The following is a 22,691-nucleotide window of genomic DNA, read 5'->3' as shown; positions in this document are numbered from 1 at the left end:
AGGTCTGCTGAAACCCGCGTGTTGGACCCGGCCAGCCCGGCCAGGTCTGCTGAAACCCGCGTGTTGGACCCGGCCAGCCCGGCCAGTTCTGCTGAAACCCGCGTGTTGGACCCGGCCAGCCCGGCCAGGTCTGCTGAAACCCGCGTGTTGGACCCGGCCAGCCCGGCCAGGTCTGCTGAAACCCGCGTGTTGGACCCGGCCAGCCCGGCCACGTCTGCTGAAACCCGCGTGTTGGACCCGGCCAGCCCGGCCAGGTCTGCTGAAACCCGCGTGTTGGACCCGGCCAGCCCGGCCAGGTCTGCTGAAACCCGCGTGTTGGACCCGGCCAGCCCGGCCAGGTCTGCTGAAACCCGCGTGTTGGACCCGGCCAGCCCGGCCAGTTCTGCTGAAACCCGCGTGTTGGACCCGGCCAGCCCGGCCAGGTCTGCTGAAACCCGCGTGTTGGACCCGGCCAGCCCGGCCAGGTCTGCTGAAACCCGCGTGTTGGACCCGGCCAGCCCGGCCAGTTCTGCTGAAACCCGCGTGTTGGACCCGGCCAGCCCGGCCAGGTCTGCTGAAACCGGCGTGTTGGACCCGGCCAGCCCGGCCAGTTCTGCTGAAACCCGCGTGTTGGACCCGGCCAGCCCGGCCAGGTCTGCTGAAACCCACGTGTTGGACCCGGCCAGCCCGGCCAGGTCTGCTGAAACCCGCGTGTTGGACCCGGACAGCCCGGCCAGGTCTGCTGAAACCCACGTGTTGGACCCGGCCAGCCCGGCCAGGTCTGCTGAAACCCGCGTGTTGGACCCGGCCAGCCCGGCCAGGTCTGCTGAAACCCGCGTGTTGGACCCGGCCAGCCCGGCCAGTTCTGCTGAAACCCACATGTTGGACCCGGCCAGCCCGGCCAGGTCTGCTGAAACCGGCGTGTTGGACCCGGCCAGCCCGGCCAGGTCTGCTGAAACCCACGTGTTGGACCCGGCCAGCCCGGCCAGGTCTGCTGAAACCCGCGTGTTGGACCCGGACAGCCCGGCCAGGTCTGCTGAAACCCACGTGTTGGACCCGGCCAGCCCGGCCAGGTCTGCTGAAACCCGCGTGTTGGACCCGGCCAGCCCGGCCAGTTCTGCTGAAACCCGCGTGTTGGACCCGGCCAGCCCGGCCAGGTCTGCTGAAACCGGCGTGTTGAGTCTGAGCAGAGGGTGCAGGTAGCAGGTAGCAGGTAGCAGGCTGACGTAGGCCTACAGGTTTGGTGGCATGACACGCTGGGGGGGAGCCGCAGACAGGAATGCTGCTTGTTCTGTTACGAGAAAACTACAACTGGTGAGGGATAAGAGAGAGACACATGACAGACAGACAGACACACTGATAGACAGACAGACAGACAGACAGACACACTGATAGACCGACTGACCAACAGACAGACAGACTGACAGACAGATAGACTGGCGAATGGACAGACAGACAGATAAACTGACAGACAGATAGACAAACAGACAGACTGACAGAGAGACAGACAGACTGATAGACTGACAGACAGACACACTGATAGACACACTGACAGACAGAAAGACAGATGAACAGACAGACAGACAGATAAACTGAAAGACCGATAGATGGATGGACGGATAGACAGATAGACCGACAGATAGACACATTGACAGACAGACAGACAGATAGACTGACAGATGGACAGTCAGACAGACAGGCAGATAGATACATTGACAGACAGAGAGCCAAACTGACAGACAGACAGACACATTGACAGACAGATAGATGGACAAACAGACAGACAGACAGATACACAGACAGATAGACTGACAGACAGCCAATCAATCATTGATTGATTGATTGATTGATTGATTGATTGATTGATTGATTGATTCTTGACCTCTAGGGTAACTTTAAAGTGACCTCTTCCAATACTGCCCGCTGGTTGTGATGTCTTACCCCGGATTCTACACCAGGGGGCAGAGGAGGGCGGCGAAAGCAGGCGCCTCTGGAAACACGTGTCGCCACTGCGGGAAGCCGCCGCGCTACCTGCGCGGTGACGCCGCAGCGTGCACCTCTATCAACACAAAAAGCCGAACCGACCGAGTCCGGTGGCGCGCGGGTCTGCAGAGGCAGGCAGGCAGGCCCCCTCTGGTCTCCAAGTCTCGGGAGAGGATTATGACGTCACGCACGCGGCAACGCCCGCATGACTTGGCCGTCGCTCTGCGCAGGGGAGGGAGGACAGGCAATAAAATAGACGTAGCCGCACTCACTTAATGTGTCGTCCTATCCCCCCTAATTCCTCTGCGAGCAATTTTCCAATGAGAGGGTGGGGGGGGGGTGGGGGGGGGAGAAAAATGCATTGTTCTGTATGGAATTCTGACTCCGAATTTTGACTCAAGGTCACGGTCACCATTTCTGCACGCGCGCACGCGCGCGCGCGCGCGCGCACACAGAGAGAGTTTGCAAAGCGGCGAGGAATATAAAACACTGCTGGGGGGGAACGCGCTGTCAAGCCCAACCCCCCCTCCCCCTCACCTTACAGTTAATGCAGATAGTGTAATTACAGGGGGAGGGGAGGGGGGGGTCCCTGGGGAGATTGGCGACGGGGTGTGTGTATGTGTGTGTGTGTATGTGTAGGGGGTGAAGGGAGGGATGTTTGGAGTGGGCTGGGGGGTGGGGGCTGGGGGGGGGTTAACGGGCGTTTCCTCAGGAAAATGGATCACCTTCCACCACAATAGAGACCAGTCAGGAAGCGGCAGCCAGTCACAGTGCTCTCCTGAGCCGTCAAGTACTTACAGACACACTCTCGCACCATTAGTCACACACGCACATGTGCGCACACCAGAGCTTGGCAGCCCACAGCGTCCAGCACCACCGGCATGACACTGGACTGAAGCACTGCACGCCGGCTGCACCAGGTAAGAGGAACCCCGCCCCGCTCTCGCGCGGGAGTTCGGAATTGAGTCTTTTTCGAATGAAGGTGTTGACACTGGGGTCTCACGTGGGTCAGCGTGGGCATGAACTCAGGGTTTTTGGTTGCTTTTTCGTTGGTCCGTCCGGTCCTGCCTCTGCAGCCCTGACGGCCAGTGTCGGTGCTGAAGATGCTGTGGAAACTACCAAGGCCCAGTTCCGCACGGACCTTCACTCGCAGCTCTCCAGTCTTACCCGCATGGACCCGATTCGGTCGCAAGAACGACCCCTTAGGCGGTGTTTTCCCCCACAATCCCCTCTCGCTCACAGCGGAGAGAACGTCACCGTTGTGTGCTGACTGACCGGTCGCCGTGTGACTCGTGGTGGGAATCAGCACCCGGGGAGTCGATGCGACGAGTCCCTTCCGTTTGTATAGTAATTATGGGTGCTTTTGGGAAGCCAGATGCAGGGCTTGCTGAGGATAGCGGGGGGGGGGGGTTTCCTCGTCACCCAGCTCTCATTAGGTCAGGCTCTTTCTTGACCTCATGGTTTTGATGAGCTTTTGCAGCAGGGCTCTTGTAAGTGTCACCAAGTTCTTCACCGTAGTTTTTGTTTTTGTTTTTCCAATTTGGCTGCGTCCTCCTGCCCTCCTTCTTTGCTGATTCTCGAAACAAGCCACAAAAGGAGTTAATGGGTAGCGGCGGGGCCACACATCTTGTGTGTCTGGATGCCACGGCCCCGGTCGAGGGCAGAGAAATGCTAGAAGTCAGGTCTGTGGCGGGCGGTTCATGGTCCTACATGGGCAACAGAAGGAGAAGTGAGAGGATGATGAAAATCTAAAGAATGCTGATTTTTTCTCTCTCTCGCTTTCTTCCTTTAACCTTTTTTAGGTCGTGGACGTTGTGGTTAGATTGTAGTGCTCCAGAGGTCTCTGAGGATTTGCATCGTGTCGAAAAATGGTGATTACTGCCGTCGATCGGGTTTTGAAAGGTTGCTCCAAATTGGCAAACAAAAAACCACAAACAGGGTCGATTACCCCGAAGTATGAGGTCCCACCTTCTCCCAGAGGGCCGAGCCTGGTTGAGGTGATCATTTGTCTAGAACAAATCGGATCAGTCACAGTTTCTTGTCGTGAATATGTCGGCGTTTTCAGTTTAAATAACCGTCTTTAGCGTGGCCTTCATCCATTTCATGTGTCCGCTTGTCAGAACGGAGTACATCTCGTTTCTCTGCCGTCTTCAGCCCTGCTGTGTTTTGTGGCTGGTTGAGTCGGTGATTGGCGAGACGAGGAGCAATGCTATTCAAGTACAGCAGATGTTTCAGAGTCCGCAGCAGCAGCCGGACACGTTATGGGGAGGTTGAGCTTCATGTCTGGCTGCAAAAAAAACTTGGCAGTTTGAAAAAGCCCCTTAACCCCCTCTCCCCTTCCCCCAGTTCCCCCGCTTGATGGACAGCTGTCAAAGATTATGATGGCTGTGCTGCACAGCTTTCAGGTGTGAATGTATAAGACACCAGGATGGGACACAGGACAGCGTTGCAAATACAGTGTGCATGTATTCTAAGCTAAACCTGGCTTGGTTAACATGAGGGGGGGGGCAACAACTAAAAACTGACATGTAGGATTCCTTTCATAGGTGGTCAGGGAAGGCTGTTTTTTTTACTGTTTGCAAAGTCTGATCTGAAACCAGTGCAGGACGAGCGTTTGCATTTATGGCCTTTAAACTTTCCCAAAGCCATTAGGTTGCCAAGCTTCCTTTAGATGATTCTCACTTGATTTAGTTGTGCAGGTTCAAATGACCGAAGTATTTCTAGTAGAATTAATTGTTAAGCGCTTTGAGTGGCTGTTGCAGCTAGAAAAGCGCCATATAAAAAAATGCAACTTGATTGATTGATTGCACGCGCACGCGCACACACACGCGCGCGCACGCCCGCGCACAGTCAGAATCACAATCACAATCACAATCAGCTTTATTGGCCAAGTGTGCGAGGAATTTGACTCCGGTACACAGCAGCTTCTAGCACTTGCAGACATCACACACACACGCGCACACACACACACACACACACACACACACACACACACACACGCGCACACACACACACACACACACTTCTTTTTCAAGGAAATCATTCCACAAAAAATGTACAGGAAATGGACATGTATACAGCAATAGCTACATTTTGAGCAGTTTTTGAGTAACGTTTCACACTTCTGCAACCGGTTATTTTGTTGCCCGGTGCGGGATTCGATACGCGGTGTATTGCACCACACCACAAGGCGACGTCACTAACCGCTCGGCTAAAGTGTCAGACCCGCTAGCTAGGGGCTAACGCGTCTTATTATGAGTTTACGCTTCAAATATAAAACATCACGCAGTTCGGCTTTTTAAACGTTTAAAGGGAAAACGGCGGCCGTGTGGCAAACCGCCCCCACGTAGCCGTTCCGATGTGCTTGATGGACAAACGCAGCCATTTCTACATCAACCTCAGTCAAAAACGTCGACGTTCGACGTCGGCGGTTGACCTTTTCTACGACATTTTGGCTCAACGGCGGCCTCTCTCGGTCAGCGTCGAGAATTGCACCCAAACTCTCCAATCACAGTCCGGCTTTGGGGTCACCTGATCTCGCCGTCCTGAAACCTTAGTGGCCGTCCGAGCGCAGCGCACCGCGCCGCGCCGAGGGGAAGGAGCTCCGACCGACAGCGTTTCTCTCCGGTAAGTGAGCGTGTTAAAGCAAAACTGCTCGGTTATAACAGTTGAAAATGTACCGAAAACACACCAGATAACGTTTATTTGAGCGGAAGTTCTCAGTGAGCCGACATTTGGCAGATCGTCTGCGCTAGCTTAAACGGCCCACTGGCTACCGTTGCTATGCTAACGCCGCAGCTGTAGCGGACGGGAGTGCGGAGAGAACGGCCCCTTCCGAAACAGCTGATGACGTACTGGAAAACATCAAGTCGACTAGCTATGAAATAACACTCTAGCAAGTGTTAATATTAGTTCAATGCTCATACCTTGTAATGTCATGTTGTGTTGCACAGAGCACAGTGTATTGTGGTTCACAAATGCCCATCATATAAGAAGCTGGAGGTCAGAAAGATGTCTGAAGACCAGCCGGGGCCTTTCACAAGTAAGTTAATTAATAATGTGTAATGTGTCTTTATAACAATTGATTAGACATGTGTGATTGATTTCCAGAACCATTTTTCGATACAGCAGAAATGTTACAGGATGCATTCAGGAAACCCGGCCAGGTGAAGTACATATAGATTGTAATGATAATAATTATAAGGGATTGCATTTATATAGCGCTTTCTTTATCTGGGTGGGTAACCAGGGGCCATGGAGAGCCATGTGTATGCAGGTTTTCATTCCAGCCGGACTCCACACCAGGTGACTTCACTGATACATTCCTCCTCTTTGGTTGAAGGGTTGCTAACCAGTGACCTCACCTGGTGTGGAGTCCGGCTGGAAGGAAAACCTGCGTACACATGGCTCTCCACGGCCCCTGGTTACCCACCCCTGCCCTGAGCGCTTCACAGTGACAGGGGGGAAACTCGCCTCAACCACCACCACTGTGTAGCACCCACCTGGGTGATGCGCGGCAGCCATTTTGCACCAGAATGCTCACCACACATCAGCTTGAGGTGGAGAGGGAGGAATCAGTGAGCCAATTACACGGGGATGATTAGGTGGCCGGATGGAGAGAGCCGGGTTGGGAATTTTGCCAGGACATGGGGGACCGGCTACTCTTAGCGATGTGTGCCAGGGGATCTTTAGTGACCATAGTGAGTCAGGACCTCGGTTTAACGGCTCATCCGAAGGAAGGATGATATTAGACTGTACAGGCAGCATTCATTTATGCATGGATTATGATATATTGTTTGTTTGTTTGTCTGTTTGCAGTGGGAGAAATAAAAACGAAATTCAAGAATCTGAGGACAGTATTCCAGCATGAAGTCAAAGCTGTCATCGCCAGCAAGCTCTGGGTCTATGTTGTATATAGTCCTAGATGGAAATGTTATAATCATTTCGCCTTTCTTTCTTACAGATGAGTGCCAACAAGATAACTTGATATGCACATCCCCAGAATTTGAACCCCAAGCCCCTCACTCCCAAACTCCCCTACTGGCTCCTCCTTCCTTGTCCTTCAGTCCCTCTCTTGAGTCCGTGGCCTTCACTGACACAGTCTCATACGGCCTGAGCCGAAAGAAAACTACTGTCCGTGCAATGGAGGCCATGGAGTTCGTTGTAGAATATCTTAAGAAGCCAGCAGCCTCAAACATGCTGGTTTCTTACATGACATTAAAAGAACACTTAAATGAGATGCCTGATGACATCGTTAAAGAAAATGAAACGCAAAATGATAGAAACTCTACATTAATTTGCTGAAGAGGAATAAATCAAAATTGTATCATTTGCATTTATTATTTTATGTTCTTGGTTATTATGTTAACTGTTTAAATTATTTGAAGTTATTATGATCTGTGTATGAATTCAATGTAATAAAACAATTAAAAACTTGATTAAGAGAGGAATTAGATTTATTTTAAAGACACATCTTAATATATATATTTATATTAATATAAATACATAAACATAGATGAGTTAACAATAGTGATTCAAAAAAAGGGGGTTTATAATTACCTTAGTAAGGTGTGTCAGTCTGGTTGACTGAATTCCCATGTGACAGTTGCCCTGTCTAAGTGTTATCCACAGGCCTGTTGTCCATGACACTGCTGGTTGACGTTGATGTAAAAGCCGCTGCGTGTATCAGGGCCATAAACCCCAAGATGAATGCAGATCCAGGTTTGATTCACAGTTTTTGAATTAACAACCGTGAATCAAACCATCTACGCCTACATTGTTGAAATATGCGTGTAGGAATGAAGTTTAAACGACACATTTCTGTTGTAAAGGTATTTTTCGATTGTCTAACTGCTCTGGAGTGTCAGAGTGGTAAACGTGTTCTCAGCTCATCACCTAGATCCAGCTCCGGAAAACACAAAGTTGTTTTAGTATCGCTTTCTCACAGTTCCTTGAAGTGCGTACTTCTTCTTAGGGTAGCCAAGGCCACATTCGGGGTTAATGAGATGCAGTGTGGAATATGATATTCATTAACGGGTGGCATTTGAGTAAAGTATTTGAGGTTTAAAATTTTATTTTTTTAAAAAGTCAATCGTCACTCTCCAGTTTAACTCTCAAACTCAACCGTTTGACTTGAGGGGTTTACATGAATTAGATGAATCAGATTGTCTTCTAGTCTATATTGTTATTTAAGATTTTGATTAAATATCATTTCGCTTACTCATTTTATTCACTCTGGTCGTCATTAGACACCCAAAGTGAAGGCTTTGCTGCTAGTATTTGTCTGAATCTTCCGCCACTCAAGTGTCGGTATTTCTGCACGAGCTAAATCGGGCCTCCTTCGTCAGTGTTTATTTGGTTCTGAACAGTAATATTTACATGAGGCGGTGGTTCGACAGGTGTATATTGTCAGAAAAAACATACATGGCATTCTCTCGGTGCGGCAATATTTAGAAGCCATATTTCCTATTTCCACCGCCATTATGTAACCTGCATGTGAAAGGATGTTTTGACTTCCGCTTACAGTGAACTAATCATGTCTGCTCTTGTGCTAATACGTAAACAGATTCTCAAAATCATAAGCCCGTTTACCAGGAAAAAACACAGAGCCGTAGGCTGTGAAGTACATTTCTCTCCTAAAGTATGTGTATGGATTACACAGGAGTCATATACAAACACAACGGTGTGGTTATAGTTGGTATACCATGGCTTAGCATTTTCTCCAGATGGACATAGCCTGTATGTAATACATCCATACATATGAGCACATGGAATTCAAGAAAACACGATTGCAGTGAACTATAATATGTATTATGAGCTTGAGCATTTTATAATCAGTTCCTCATATATGCGTTAAGAAGTAGTATCTGGAACATTTTTTAAGTTTGCAGTTGCTCCATTCCTTTATGCTTAACCTCTAATCTTGGCCTCCCCTTGGTTCAGAGAGGGCAAGATGTTAATGTTATTACATAACCAGCCATCATATGGTATAGCTGTTAACTCATGGACCCCCCCCCACCCCCGGCATACCTTAACAACAACAACAACTTAGTTTTGTATAGCGCCTTTCAAGGAACCCAAGGGCGCTATTACTCTCTGTTGCAATATGCAAATTTTTTGGTAGATCTGTTTACTCTATCATTTTACCCATTCTATTTTCTCCCTACTGTTGTTTGATGTTGTGTTTCTTGCTGTGTGTTTTTGTGTGTTGGGAGAGCAAAATGCCAAGCCAAATTCCTTATTCCGTATGTCTGAATGTTCTTGGCGAACAAAGGACTCCGATTCCGATTCTGATTATCAAATGTTTCTGTTTTGCAGTTTGTTAAAATCCTTCAGCACAACCATGCCCATTCTCAAGCAGCTCCCGGGGAGGTCCAAGAGTTGCCATGAGTTCCCCAGATCGAACGGGGAGCTCATCCTGCCCAGACTGGACCTGGACCTGAAAGACCTGAATGATCTGAATGACCTGAAGGATCTGAAGGACCTGAACCCCTTTGAGGAAGTGGATCTTGAGGACGAGCATAATGAAGGCGATTTGGGCCTCATCATGGGGGAGGTCCGGGGCGCCCTACAGCACAGGACCTCCCGTGACGGCGAGGAGGAAGAGAACGAGGTGAACGCCGAGAGGCACGGGGCGGGGAACCCTAAAGGGAGGCCCCTGAAGGGGACTCTGGAGCGGATCTGCGGTGTGTCACCCCTCAAGACCCTTGGGAAATTGGGGAAGGGGCTTCGCATGTCTGGACGCAATGTGTGGGGGACAAGCCCCTCCCAACGGAGCCCCCCGCCGGAGCTCAGCTCGCCCCCACCAGAGAGAGAGAGGAAGAAAGGATTACGCAGGAGCTCTGAGGGAATTATGACGCTGCTACGGTGAGGACTGATAGAGGAGGAGGAGGAGGAGGAGTTAGTAAATTCTAAGTGCTCTATATCACTGAAATGTAATGGCCTTTGTTTCATAATGAAAAATAACAAACTTCACTCAAGTGCTGGACGAGCTGGGCCTTTTTGTGCTCGACCCACGTAATGGTCATTGTTTCCCTATTATTGAAAATGAGTCATAAAGATAGCACTTCTTCATTTATCATACAGATAGATCAGAGGCGCCAAAAAACATATGAAACAATAAACTAATGTGAAAGCCACAAAAGCTGTTTGGCAAAACTGTCAAGACAGCAAAGAAAATTATAAATTTAAGGTTGTCTTGGAACCAATGAGATTTAAAGTCAGACCAAAATCAATAACCAGATTTAACTTTTCATGTCTAAAAACCTTTATGATGACATGATAAAACATTCAGCAACATTGTTTTTAATTTATAAATGAGTAATGTTGTGGGTTTTTTTGATGTTTTTATCCATAACTTCTCAGTTGCCTCAAGAACTGCGGTTGAGTGGTCTAGTCCTCATTAATATTCATGAGCTGACCTTTGAGTGACAAGCACAAGCGATTGTTGGCAGTCAGGGTAGGCGGGGTTTCGTGCTTATTTGACATGATTGGCGGTATGACATCATGAGTATCAGAAGAAAATATCAGCTGAGACAAGCTGAACTAGGGGGAGGTCTTTTAAAAAGAAAAATAGAAAAACTGGATTCTACCCTTCATGTTTACATCTTTTTTCTAGTAGAAAGAGACGATACGGGGTGTCCGGGTAGCATAGCAGTGTATTCCGTTGTGTACCAATGCAGGGATCGCCGGTTCGAATCCCCATGTTACCTCCGGCTTGGTCGGGCGTCCCTACAAACACAGTCGGCCGTGTCTATGGGTGGGAAGCCAGATGTGGGTGTGTGTCCTGGTCGCTGCACTAGCGCCTCCTATGGTTGGTTCAGGGGGACGGGGAACTGGAGGGGATAGCATGATCCTCCCACAAACTACGTCCCCCCGGTGAAACTCCTCACTGTCAGGTGAAAAGAAGCGGCTGGTGACTCCACATGTATCGGAGGAGGCATGTGGTATTCTGCAGCCCTCCCCGGATTGGCAGAGGGGGTAGAGCAGCGACCGGGATAATTGGGGAGGGAAAAATGGGGCAAATCCCCCCCCCCCCAAAAAAGGGAAAGAGATGATACAAAATGTATGACTATTAAAGTAATAATTGAGGTTAGATGATATTGGTGTTTCAATTTCAGTACGACTTTCAGAGTGTGGCTAACCAGTCGAGATATCAGATGAGTTGAGAAACTCTTCTTCTGCCAGGTTAAGTACCACAGTCTAGATATCAGATGAGTTGACAAGCTCCTCTTCTGCCAGGTTAAGTACCACAGTCTAGATATCAGATGAGTTGAGAAGCTCTTCTTCTGCCAGGTTAAGTACCACAGTCTATATATCAGATGAGTTGAGAAGCTCTTCTTCTGCCAGGTTAAGTACCACAGTCTAGATATCAGATGAGTTGACAAGCTCCTCTTCTGCCAGGTTAAGTACCACAGTCTAGATATCAGATGAGTTGAGAAGCTCTTCTTCTGCCAGGTTAAGTACCACAGTCTATATATCAGATGAGTTGAGAAGCTCTTCTTCTGCCAGGTTAAGTAACACAGGCTGGCCCATAACATATAGCGCCATTATTTCCTCTTGAGTTATGTAAAACCTCGTAACAACCTGTTGATCTAAGGAACTAATTTTGTTTGTCGGTACCATGTTGATTACTTGCTGTGTACCATGTGAATGGGACTATTTATATCTGAGTCATTGTTTTCACTCTTCACAGCAGCACAGTTTAGCAGATGTGCAAATATACAACATTCCAACCGTGGCGGCTGCCATGCCATACATTCATTCCCATAGTACCCCGTCACTAATAAATAGCTTGTCAATTCGAAGCACAGGTTACAAAAGTGAAGGTGTTGATTGGTTGATTGGTGTGGTTGTACATCTCATGAGCGTATCTCATGAGCGTAGCAAGTGTTGGGGGGGGGGGGGGTCAGGGGGTGTCACTTGATTTACCCCCCAAAAAAACGAAAGATACAAAAAGTCCAACTATAAAGTGCATGAAATCAAATCAAGCAGCAGTTACCCAAAAAACAAAATTCAATTCAATTCAATTCAGTTTACTGTCATTAAAAACAATGCGCAGGCACATGTTAAAAATGAAATGAGATCGTAGCCACTCCCATGTGATGTTTTAAGCCTGAAATATCAATTATCCTGCAACCAAATTACATGTTCTAGTATACTGTGAAGTTGGTGTATTCATAATCATAGTAATTCCGAGCACTGACTTGCGTAAGGTATAAGGTATCCCATGCTCTGAATAAAAAAGTCCACTTTTTTCCCAAGAAAAAAGACACCCTGTTTAGTTGGGTGACCACAGCCCTGCGTTCTCATTATGCAATAACTACAGTCAGTGGTGGCCATTGATATTGACTGCACTGCTTTGGTCACTCTGTAGCATCACCGGTCGCCGTAAGCAGGAGCGTAGAGAAAGCCTGCCCTGTGGGGACCTAAGCAAAGATAGCGAAGCCGAGGCTCATCAGCGGCTGTCCTTCCTCAAGATGGTAAGCCTGGGCAAACTAAAGAGGGAATCTATGTCAGACCGTGGTTCCCAAGAGGCCGAGGAGGAAACAGTGGAGGAGGAGCCGGCAGTCAAAAGCAGAGAGCCACTCTCAGGTAAGAGTTTTCCCCCTTTATTATACCAGATGGAATTAGCAATGTGTAAATCCAACAATTGGCTCTACTATGAGGGTGACATTGAAAATTCTGACATTTTTCGACATCCACACAAGGTGTTTTCCTTGTTGTAGTCTATTAACAGAGAACTTTGCACTTCCCGGTCAGAGTCAGGAGTTATTTCCTCCCAATCCTAGAGAACTCTCTTATGAGGCTGAGAAGTCCCCAGACCCCTGAGTCACTGGGTTCAATCATCACCAGACTGTGAAATCAGGAAATGACCACACTTCCTCCTACTGCAGGTTCCTCCAGATAGATGTTCAACCAAACTACCGTTCACACAGCTTGACAGGGAACCTGGCTAGGAATAGAAGAGTGTAAAAACAGCAACAAATAACTCCGTTTGGTATTTCTGAATATGTCAGTCAGGACACACAGAACGACTGAAGATCAAATATAGCCCTTCCCTCTGCCCCACCTGTGTAGACTGCTGCAAAGAAGCTGACTTTTTTTCTCTCCATTCCCATAGTGTTGGAGATCCTACAGTTGGTGAACCACAGGGACCTCCTCCTGGCAGACACACACATTCAGGAGCTGGAGCGAGAGTGTGAGCTGCTGTCCCTACTACCCACCACACCCAACCCCGCCCTCACACCAACCTTTGCTCCCAGCACACCTAATAGTATGATCCCCTTAACAACTCCACCTCTGGACAGCACGTCCAGCTCCAATGCCACTCTGGACTCGAGCCGGCGAAAGGCAAAGGATGTGGAGCTGCTGTATGAAGCCCTGCAGAAGGAGATGTGGGACGTGGTGAGGGAGTCCCTCCGCCAGCCAAGCGCTGGTCCCAACCTCGGTCTGGTAGTGCTGGTCATCCAGCAGGAGGAACATGCCGATGCCGCCTGGGCTCTGAGAGAGGAAACCAAGCCGCAGCCGGAAAGCTCCCAGAACCAACCCAGCCATCGCCCCCGACAGCTAAAGTTGAAGTGGAGGCAGGCTGTGGCGGAGGCCGCAGACTGGAGTCTGCCACATCAGGTGGACACGCAGGCAGGCCAGCTGGCCTCCTACCTGGAGCGCCTGAGGAGTCGAATGGTAGACGACCTGGACGCAGCGCGGAGGAATGCTGTGTCCATTTACCCCGAGGAGTTTGCTGCTTTCCAGGTCTACTTAGAGAGTTACCATCGGGCCGTAACTAAACGGCTTCGTACAATAACCAGTGGTCCGCTGCAGATTACCGATGTCTATTCACTGCTGGACTGGTTCTACAACATCTACAACAGGTACATCTCAAAATATCAGAAAGTAAATGTTGATGTGTGGACATGGGCAAGACATTCATGGCCCAGTCTCTTAACACAACAATAGATATTAAACCTATTTTAAAGTCAGACCAAAATTAGTAATCAGATTTAATTTTTCAGGTCTCAAAACCTTGAAGACAGCATAATAAAACATTCAGCAACTATTTCTCATTTGTAAAAGAGTTATATTTTGGTTTTATATGGTCTAGTCTTCATTAATATTCATGAGCTGACCTTTGAGTGACAAGTTTAAGCAAGGGTGGGCGGGGTTTCATATTTTTTTATGATTTCATCTGATTGGCTGTATTGGGCAACAGGCATGGGCACAAGTCCATGAATACTGGGATGGCGTCCAGCACTTTACCTGTGCCCCCGTACATAGTGGTTGTGTCAGGAAGGGCATCAGACGTAAAATTTTGTCAAATCATTATGCGGATTGACAAGACCATACGGGATTGGCTGAGGCCTGGGCTAATAACGCCCACCATTGGTGCTGAGCCTTCACAGGGTACCGATGGAAACTGTGAAATCCGCTCTGACGACCCCTGAGAAACAGGGAACAAGATGAAACAAGAAGAATCTGATTGGCTGAGAAAAGCTGGACTACGGGGAGCTCTTTTAAAAAGAGAAAAATAGAAAATCTGAATTCTACCTTTTATGCTTATATTTTTTTCAGTAGATAAAGAGAATGCAAAACATATAGCAATTGAGCTAATAAATGATGCAAGGAAATATTAGTGTTTCAATTTCAGTCCAACTTTAAGGTCTTGCAAATGCCTACACACAGTAATAGTTTAGTGATGGCTTATCATTTTCAATCAGGGATGTCCTGGGCACCATCAGCACCTCCATGGCCATCAACTATGCCTCACTTGAACCTATTTTGGCTCAGGATACAGTAGACAGGCTGGAACAAGACTGCCTCGACATTGTCATGGTAAGAAAAAAGTCCTATATGATTGTTCATTTGAGAATCTTCATTAGATTCAGTGAAGAAACTGTTTTATTTTGTAATTTTCAGGAGAAGGTGTCCATTGAGCTGATTCAGGTCTTGGATGAAGAGGAGAGGCGATGGGCCCAGACACTGCACATAGAAGAATATCAGTCTAGCCTTGCACGCTCTGTCATCCAGGTATACTATCACACCCTCATAACTGCTGTAGAAACCATTTTGGTGGCGAACTGCAAAAAGGCTTTTGTTAAGTACTGCAGTGAATTCCTAACTAGTCTAAAATGGATTACATTAACATAATTCTCATGTATCTCTGCCTGTTCAAGAGGCTGAAGGTAGACCTAGACAGATCCACTTCGGTGAGCCAGTTTCTTGGGGCCAGAGTGGCTCGCTGCAGTCTCATAGGCCTGGCTAACTTTCTCTATAGGTGAGTACAAACTACTACAAAGGCATGGATGCAATGTAATGACTTTAAAGGTTGGTTTTAATTTAGCGACTTTAAAAGTTCCATGTGGGTCCGCGGTGGTGTAGCGGTCTAAGCATCGGCTTTGTGTCGATGCAGTTGCCCACTGGGGACCGGGGTTCGCGCCCCGGTCTCGTCAGATCCGACTATGGCCGGACTCGATGAAGCAGCAATCATTGGCAACGCTGTCTTCGGGAGGGGGGCGGAGTCAGGTTGTGTTCGTCACATGAATGCGTCTCTGTGTGTGTGGGAAAAAGCAGTGGTTCGGCCTGGATTCGCCTTGTCACGAAAGTGGTGAGGCGTCTCCTTCGAGACTGCTGGCCGGAGAGATGCAGTTGGCGAACCCATGCAGTACGAGGGTGGGGGTTTGAACTAAAATAGGGATCGATTGGCCACTAAATTGGGAGAAAAAAGGGAAAAATCAGGAGAAAAAAAAAAAGTTCCATGTCTTAGGTTATCACAAATAAAAGATGAGATCAGGTTACAATATTGCTCATGTATTTTTGCCTATTCCAGAGGCTGAAAGTGGAGATTACATTACAGATATGAAATTAGTGGGGCATCCGGGTAGCATAGCAGTCTATTCCGTTGCCTACCAACACGGAGATCGCTGGTTCGAATCCCCGTGTTACCTCCGTCTTGGTCGGGCGTCCCTACAGACAAAATTGGCCGTGTCTGCAGGTGGGAAGCTGGATATGGGTATGTGTCCTGGTCACTGCACTAGTGCCTCCTCTGGTCGGTCGGGGCACCTGTTCGGGGGGGAAGGGGGAACTGGGGGGAGTAACGTGATCCTCCCACGCATTACGTCCCCCTGGCGAAACTCCTCACTGTCAGGTGAAAAGAAGCGGCTGGCAACTCCACATGTAATGGAGGAGGCATGTGGTATTCTGCAGCCCTCCCCAGATCGGCAGAGAGGGTGGAGCAGCGACCGGGACGGCTCGGAGGAGTGGGGTAATTGGCCGGATACAAATGGGGAAAAAAGATATGAAATTAGATTACCTTTATATTGTTTCTATACACTTAAGCATCCCCCTCCCTAGCCACAACATTCCTGAGGAGACATGCCAGCCAGGCTCCACACGCCCCTGGTACTCCAAACTCTCTCCACTTTGTTTTTGTTTTTTCATTCCACCAAGTGTCTCTCCCGGCCATCACATAACACATACATAGTTTAGACCTTTTGTATCTAATATTGTATCAGCATTCAACAGATACTTATAAACGTTTGTGTTTCCAGCTTCCAGAGAAAAGTAGAGATGTTCCATGAGACTCAGGCGGAATTTGGAGATCGAGGGGATGGATATGTTTCCAGAACCATAGCTCTCGTTAACTGCTGCCCTCCTCTCAGGTAAATGTTGGCTCATCTTCAGCAAGGGACGTTTCTGGAGCGTCACACCATTTGCTCTGAGTACATCTTCTCTGTGTGCGCTCCAGGTCATTTGTGCAGCGCTGCAGGCAGTGTGACCCACAGGGCAGCGAGGAGATGGCACAGAGGGCAAACTCTTCCCTGGACCGGATCGTCAACCAGTCAGTGAGAGTCCTGACCGACAGACTGTTTGAACACATCAGGGTGAGTGTTCGTCTCAAGTCCATTTGTTTTGGGAAAGCTCATTTCGACATATTCTTGGAATTGGTCAGCTGGTTCTTTTGGCGTCATTCACTCCATTAATCAGAAAACTGATGTGTTGCTGTTCCAGCCCTTTTTCGACAAACTGATAAAGAGGAAATGGCTGAACAACACAGAGGCCTTTGAGGCCATTGAGGCCAGCATCAAACAGCACTTCAAAAAGTTCAAGAGGATGGACTCTCCACCGTATCAGGTATTCCTTGTTTCATCCAACAGAAGCTGCACTAAACGGCTTCAGACCAGCGACATTTAGCAGCGTTTGTCTCTGTGCATCAATTAACTGATCAAACTGAATGGTTGACAGAGCCTGGTGGGCGAGGTGCACAGACGGGTCTTGGTGGAGTACGTCCGAGCCATCATGCGTGGACGAATTATTTGCACGTCCTTGAAGATGAGGAAGAGGATGGCTTTCCGTCTGCAGGATGAAGCCAAACAGCTGAAGGGACTCTTTAAGGATCTAGTGAGTCTGGTCTCCTAAAATGATAATAAAAAAAAAGATGTTTCATGTTTTTCTTTGAACCTGGAAAGTGTCATTCGGTGGTTTTTCACTCTTAGCCTTAGATTTAAAAAAAAACCCAGCTTTTGAACCACCGTTACCCCATTACACCGTCATCCTGTTCATCTGATCAGTCGTTGTGTCACTTCTTTCAGCCACACTCGTCCCAGGAAGTACCTTTGTTAATCAAACTTCCATTGACACGAATAAGCCCAAAACACACCGAGTGATGATCGGCTTTTTTTCACGGACCTCAGCATCCTGCAAAAACCCCTTTAACAAATGTTCCAAAAAGCCATTTCTTAAAAATGCAGAATATGTGTTTTATGTAATGCAGAGTCTAGTGGCTCTGCATAGAGTTTGACCCCTGGACTTCCTAGGTCGGGAATAACTCAGACAGTGTTGATACAGGACCGGGCTCTGAAAAATGGCTGCCGTCAGTGATATGAAGATGGATGAACTGGGCTTACGCTAGCACAAGCCAGCGAGGGGAAGAGGTTTTAGAGGAACTACAGGCCTGCCAGCATGGCATTTGCCCCTTTCCCTGTGCCTGAGTTCAAACAAGTGTCCGTCACCTCGGCTGACAACAGGAAGCTTCTGTGTTCAGAGGGAACTTCCTGTTCCTGTCAGCTGGCCGGCTTTGATGTCGCTCTGGGATGTCCTTGATGGCCTTTTATTGCTGAGGGGCAGGACGAAGTGTCTGTGGAAACTGGGGGCGGAGGATAAGTTTTTTTAAATATCTGTCTAAAAAAGACACAGATATTTTTGGTAAATGCCAAGCTGGAAAATTTTGCTGTCTTTTTTGTAACTGGGCATTTGACTGGAAAATGCAGCTTGGAAAAACAGATATGTAGCTGTTCCTATTCATGTTGATGAACTACATGTTTGGCCTCGGACCATTTGTGGTATTAATGTGTTTCTCACATATGTTAAGCTGTTGTGTTTAACTGTTCAGCCGCTTGTTCGCTGATCATTTTCTGTATCCTACGTGTCCACATTTGGAAAACAGATTTCACACATGTCTACGTCCACACTAGCACGGGTAAATCTGAATACACATTTTAGGGAGTTTTCTGACCAAACTAGCGTTTTCCGATCCGATCATTGTCAAAAAGTTTCCCATCCACATTGAAACCTCAGAAAAGTAGAAAAGTTTCAATGTTCCAAGTCGCTCCTGTCGGACAGCTTTACGTTGATCACGTGACAGTTATACATCAACGTTTTCAAAAAGCGCCGTTTTCGCGGTCCACAGTACAACGTGAGACCGCCGTTTTCAAATTTGTCCACCTTGGACAGTGTTTTCATGAAGCTCAGTTTTCGCCGATTGAAGACACCAGCTTAGCGTGGGAATGGAAATTGAACACGGAGAGAAAAGGAGGCGTTTTGGAACTGATCTGTGTCAGCGTGGACTCACTCTCAGAGTGTCCTGTGCTATGATGGTATATGATGTGTTGATAGTGAAATGCCTTATTGTGACAATTATTAATTACTTTGGTTGATCTTTGTCGTAAAACCAACGCTGATGGGGGTGTTCGGGTGGCGTGGCGGTCTATTCCGTTGCCTATCAACACAGGGCTCGCTGGTTCGAATCCCCGTGTTACCTCCGGCTTGGTCGGGCGTCCCTACAGACACCACTGGCCGTGTCTGGGGGGGGGGGAAGCCGGATGTGGGTGTGTGTCCTGGTCGCTGCACTAGCGCCTCCTCTGGTCGGTTGGGGCACCTGTTCGGGGGGGACTGGGGGGAATAGCATCATCTTCCCACGCCCTACGTCCCCCTGGCGAAACTCCTCACTGTCAGGAGGTGAAAAGAAGCGGCTGGCAACTCCACATGTATCGGAGGAGGCGTGTGGTAGTCTGCAGCCCTCCCCGGCTCGGCAGAGGGGGCGGAGCAGCGACCGGGATGGCTCGGAAGAGTGGGGTAATTGGCCAAGTACAGTTGGGGAGAAAAGGGGGGGATCCAACCCCCCTCCAAAAAAACAAAAAAAACAATGCTGATATTTTTGTTTTCGCTCTGTTTTAGGAATCAGGCTCCTCTTGGTTGGACAGCATCCTGTGCCACTTAGCTGACATCATTCTCCTGGAGGACACCCCCTCCATTCAGATGGAGGTTGCAGTTCTGGTGAAAGAGTTTCCTGATATAAGGTAAGAGTTTGGTCACTTTTTTTTCTTTACTTAGGAATCTGGCTAGTGACTCACAATTTTATTTTTTTTTCATGACTACCCTCCCGAAGGACCTATATGCTTTTGTGCTTACTCCTACACATTCACAGTGCTGGTTTTGGCCCTTATCCAAACTTAGGAAAGTCGAAGCGAGTGTATAGTTTTTCTGTTGACACAATGGATCAAAACAAGGAAAAGAAGCGCGGAAACATATCTACATTAAGTTGGCTATTTTTGAAGGGGAGCGAGGCTCTGTTTTGAGAGTGGAAGAGGCTGAGGGGCCTCAAGGGGAGTCCCGGCCCCCTGGCTGTTTGTGTGCCGCTTAAGGCTCAGGTGACGGTTGGCAATGCATCACCATGTGTGACGCATGACCCATGGCGGCGCAGACAGGAACTGCTGCGGAGTACTTCCTATTCCTGCCACCCTGCAGGAGACAGTCTGGTGCCACACTCGGACTCACAGGGGCGGGGGCGGGGTGGAAGAGAGGCGCAAAAACACTGTGGCTCAGAAATGGAGACATGCTAACTCACCGAAGCACACGAAACTGTTTGTCTTGACCCTTTTGTTTACCACTTGGCGTGCCTTGCTGGTATTTTAGGAGATCAAAGGTTGCCGGTCTGCGCCTGGTTTGTTGTGTACCTTATTTGACTGTATGAGCCATTCAGCCAAACACAAACACCCAGAAATGGGTTTGTTTATATATCTTTGTAGGAAGGAAAAATTCATGTTGGAGTCAAAATTTCAAAATCCTATTCCCGAACCCAAATCCAAACATATACCCTAACCGGATCCCTTTCCCTTTCTTAAGCCTAACCCTGACCCCTAACCTCAACCCTGAGCCTAATTCCTGCGCCTAACTTTAATGCTAGGCCTAAGTGAACCATAACTCCAACTGTAAGTGCAGCATAAAGCTAACCCCGAGCCCAGAAATAAACCTGCTCCTCATGGGGACCATAAACTGGTCCAGGAACGAGGTTATTTCCGTAGCTTGTTTCTGGTTTTATGGTCTTTATGGAGACATTTGGTCCACCACACACAGATACATACACTTTGTCCACGAAATCACCAGACCCAATTTCAATTAAAATTCTCTCCGCCCATCCCCAACCCTCCCTCCCCTCCTTCATCCCTTCCTTTCCATAGGAAGAAGCACGTCTCCACCCTGCTGAACGTGCGAGGAATGATGCGGCAGGCGGAACGGCAGGAGATCCTGAACGTTGTCAAAGACTTTGAGTGCAACACCGCCCTCGTGTGCCGGGACCACGCTCTCTTCTCCGACATCCCCCTTCCCTCGGAGGTGCACTGCATCAGCCTCGGCCTTCTCCGCCTCGCCATGACCGTCACCAACTGGTTTTCGGAGAACCGGCCCAGGCGACGCCGCGGGACCAAAGCCAAGAACGCTGCACCCGAATCCCCAGAGTCTCAGACCACAGAGGACATGAATAAAGTTCACATGGAAGACTAGCCAGTGAATCTGATAAACATCCGGTGTGGATATTTTAGTTTTTAAGGATAAACAGGGAAATCTAAAGCAACACAGGGGAGCAAACACAGAAGATGCTGTGAAAATGCTGATGAGATGTACATGCACCTTGACAAAAAGAATGGTTGTACCAAATATTTCAAAGCCGCTAACAGAAAAAAATGAATAAAGAAACTTGACCTCAGGTACTTCCCATACTGTACACGCTCACTGAAACACAAAACCTTCCTCCGTCTCCAAACAATTGCTGCCGGTGTGCATTTTTAATTGAAATGTGAAACAGACTGTGTATTGCTGATGAAAGTCTGTGTAAAAATATGCGTTGTGGATTGTAATGATTTGTGTCGATATACATATACGGCTATAAAAAGTCAACAAATTATATTTTATGTACATTTTATGTATGTAAGGTCTTGAGAGTTTATGCATCTATATAATTGTGGACTCTACTGTTAGCAGGTGCAATGCAATATGATCTATAGCATGATAAGCTGTATGACGTGTATTTACATAGTAGGTCATGTAACTCCGTAGTTAGCTCACAGTGTTGTGGAGCCCACACAGCCTTCATCTGCTCCTTGGCTAGCAATACCGTTCTCTGGTATTCGATGTAGTGCATACGTTTGTGAGGATATACTTTATGCAACTTGTAAATGTTCTGAACTCTCACTGTGAAGGAAAATGTTGCTGGAAACTAAATAAACACCCATTGATTGGGTCAAGTCAACAAATTCAGCGTCTCGGTTACTGTGGATGGGGGGTGTAGCTTGATTGGGTCGATTCAATGAATTCAGCATCTCGGTTACAGCAGATGGGGGGGGGTGTAGCTTGATTGGGTCGAGTCAATGAATTCAGCGTCTCGGTTACAGCAGATGGGGGGGTGTAGATTGATTGGGTCGAGTCAACGAATTCAGCGTCTCGGTTACTGCGGATGGGGGAGGGTGTAGCTTGATTGGGTCTAGTCAATGAATTCAGCGTCTCGGTTACTGCGGATGGGGGAGGGTGTAGCTTGATTGGGTCGAGTCAATGAATTCAGCATCTCGGTTACAGCAGATGGGGGGGGAGGGTGTAGCTTGATTGGGTCAAGTCAATGAATTCAGCGTCTCAGTTACAGCAGATGGGGAGGGTGTAGCTTGATTGGGTCGAGTCAATGAATTCAGCATCTCGGTTACAGCAGATGGGGGTGTAGATTGATTGGGTCGAGTCAATGAATTCAGCATCTCGGTTACAGCAGATGGGGGAGAGGGTGTAGCTTGATTGGGTCGAGTCAACGAATTCAGCATCTCGGTTACAGCAGATGGGGGGGGGTGTAGCTTGATTGGGTCGAGTCAACGAATTCAGCATCTCGGTTACAGCAGATGGGGGGGTGTAGATTGATTGGGTCGAGTCAATGAATTCAGCATCTCGGTTACAGCAGATGGGGGGAGGGTGTAGCTTGATTGGGTCGAGTCAACGAATTCAGCATCTCGGTTACAGCAGATGGGGGGGGGGTGTAGCTTGATTGGGTCAAGTCAACGAATTCAGCATCTCGGTTACAGCAGATGGGGGGAGGGTGTAGCTTGATTGGGTCGAGTCAATGAATTCAGCGTCTCGGTTACTGCGGATGGGGGGGGGAGGGTGTAGCTTGATTGGGTCGAGTCAATGAATTCAGCGTC

The 22,691-nt window shown here is 48.4% G+C and overlaps 1 protein-coding gene across 1 annotated transcript; it reads left to right on the top strand.

Annotated features, from left to right (window-relative positions):
* The first annotated feature begins 2,789 nt into the window (after positions 1 to 2,789).
* Positions 2,790 to 21,758, top strand: exoc3l2a (exocyst complex component 3-like 2a). Its single transcript, XM_056284788.1, has 13 exons — positions 2,790 to 2,882; positions 9,280 to 9,828; positions 12,338 to 12,555; positions 13,085 to 13,835; positions 14,679 to 14,793; positions 14,878 to 14,988; positions 15,135 to 15,235; positions 16,509 to 16,619; positions 16,706 to 16,841; positions 16,969 to 17,091; positions 17,203 to 17,358; positions 19,414 to 19,535; positions 20,697 to 21,758. Exons 2-13 carry the CDS (start codon positions 9,305 to 9,307, stop codon positions 21,016 to 21,018), a joined length of 2,790 nt encoding a protein of 929 aa, XP_056140763.1. The 5' UTR covers positions 2,790 to 2,882; positions 9,280 to 9,304; the 3' UTR covers positions 21,019 to 21,758.
* The last annotated feature ends 933 nt before the right edge of the window (positions 21,759 to 22,691 follow it).

This window comes from Lampris incognitus, chromosome 8 (genome assembly GCF_029633865.1).
Source record: "Lampris incognitus isolate fLamInc1 chromosome 8, fLamInc1.hap2, whole genome shotgun sequence".
Taxonomy (NCBI): domain Eukaryota; kingdom Metazoa; phylum Chordata; class Actinopteri; order Lampriformes; family Lampridae; genus Lampris; species Lampris incognitus.
Note: the sequence above shows the minus strand (reverse complement) of the source record. Positions and strands in the feature narration are given on the sequence as shown.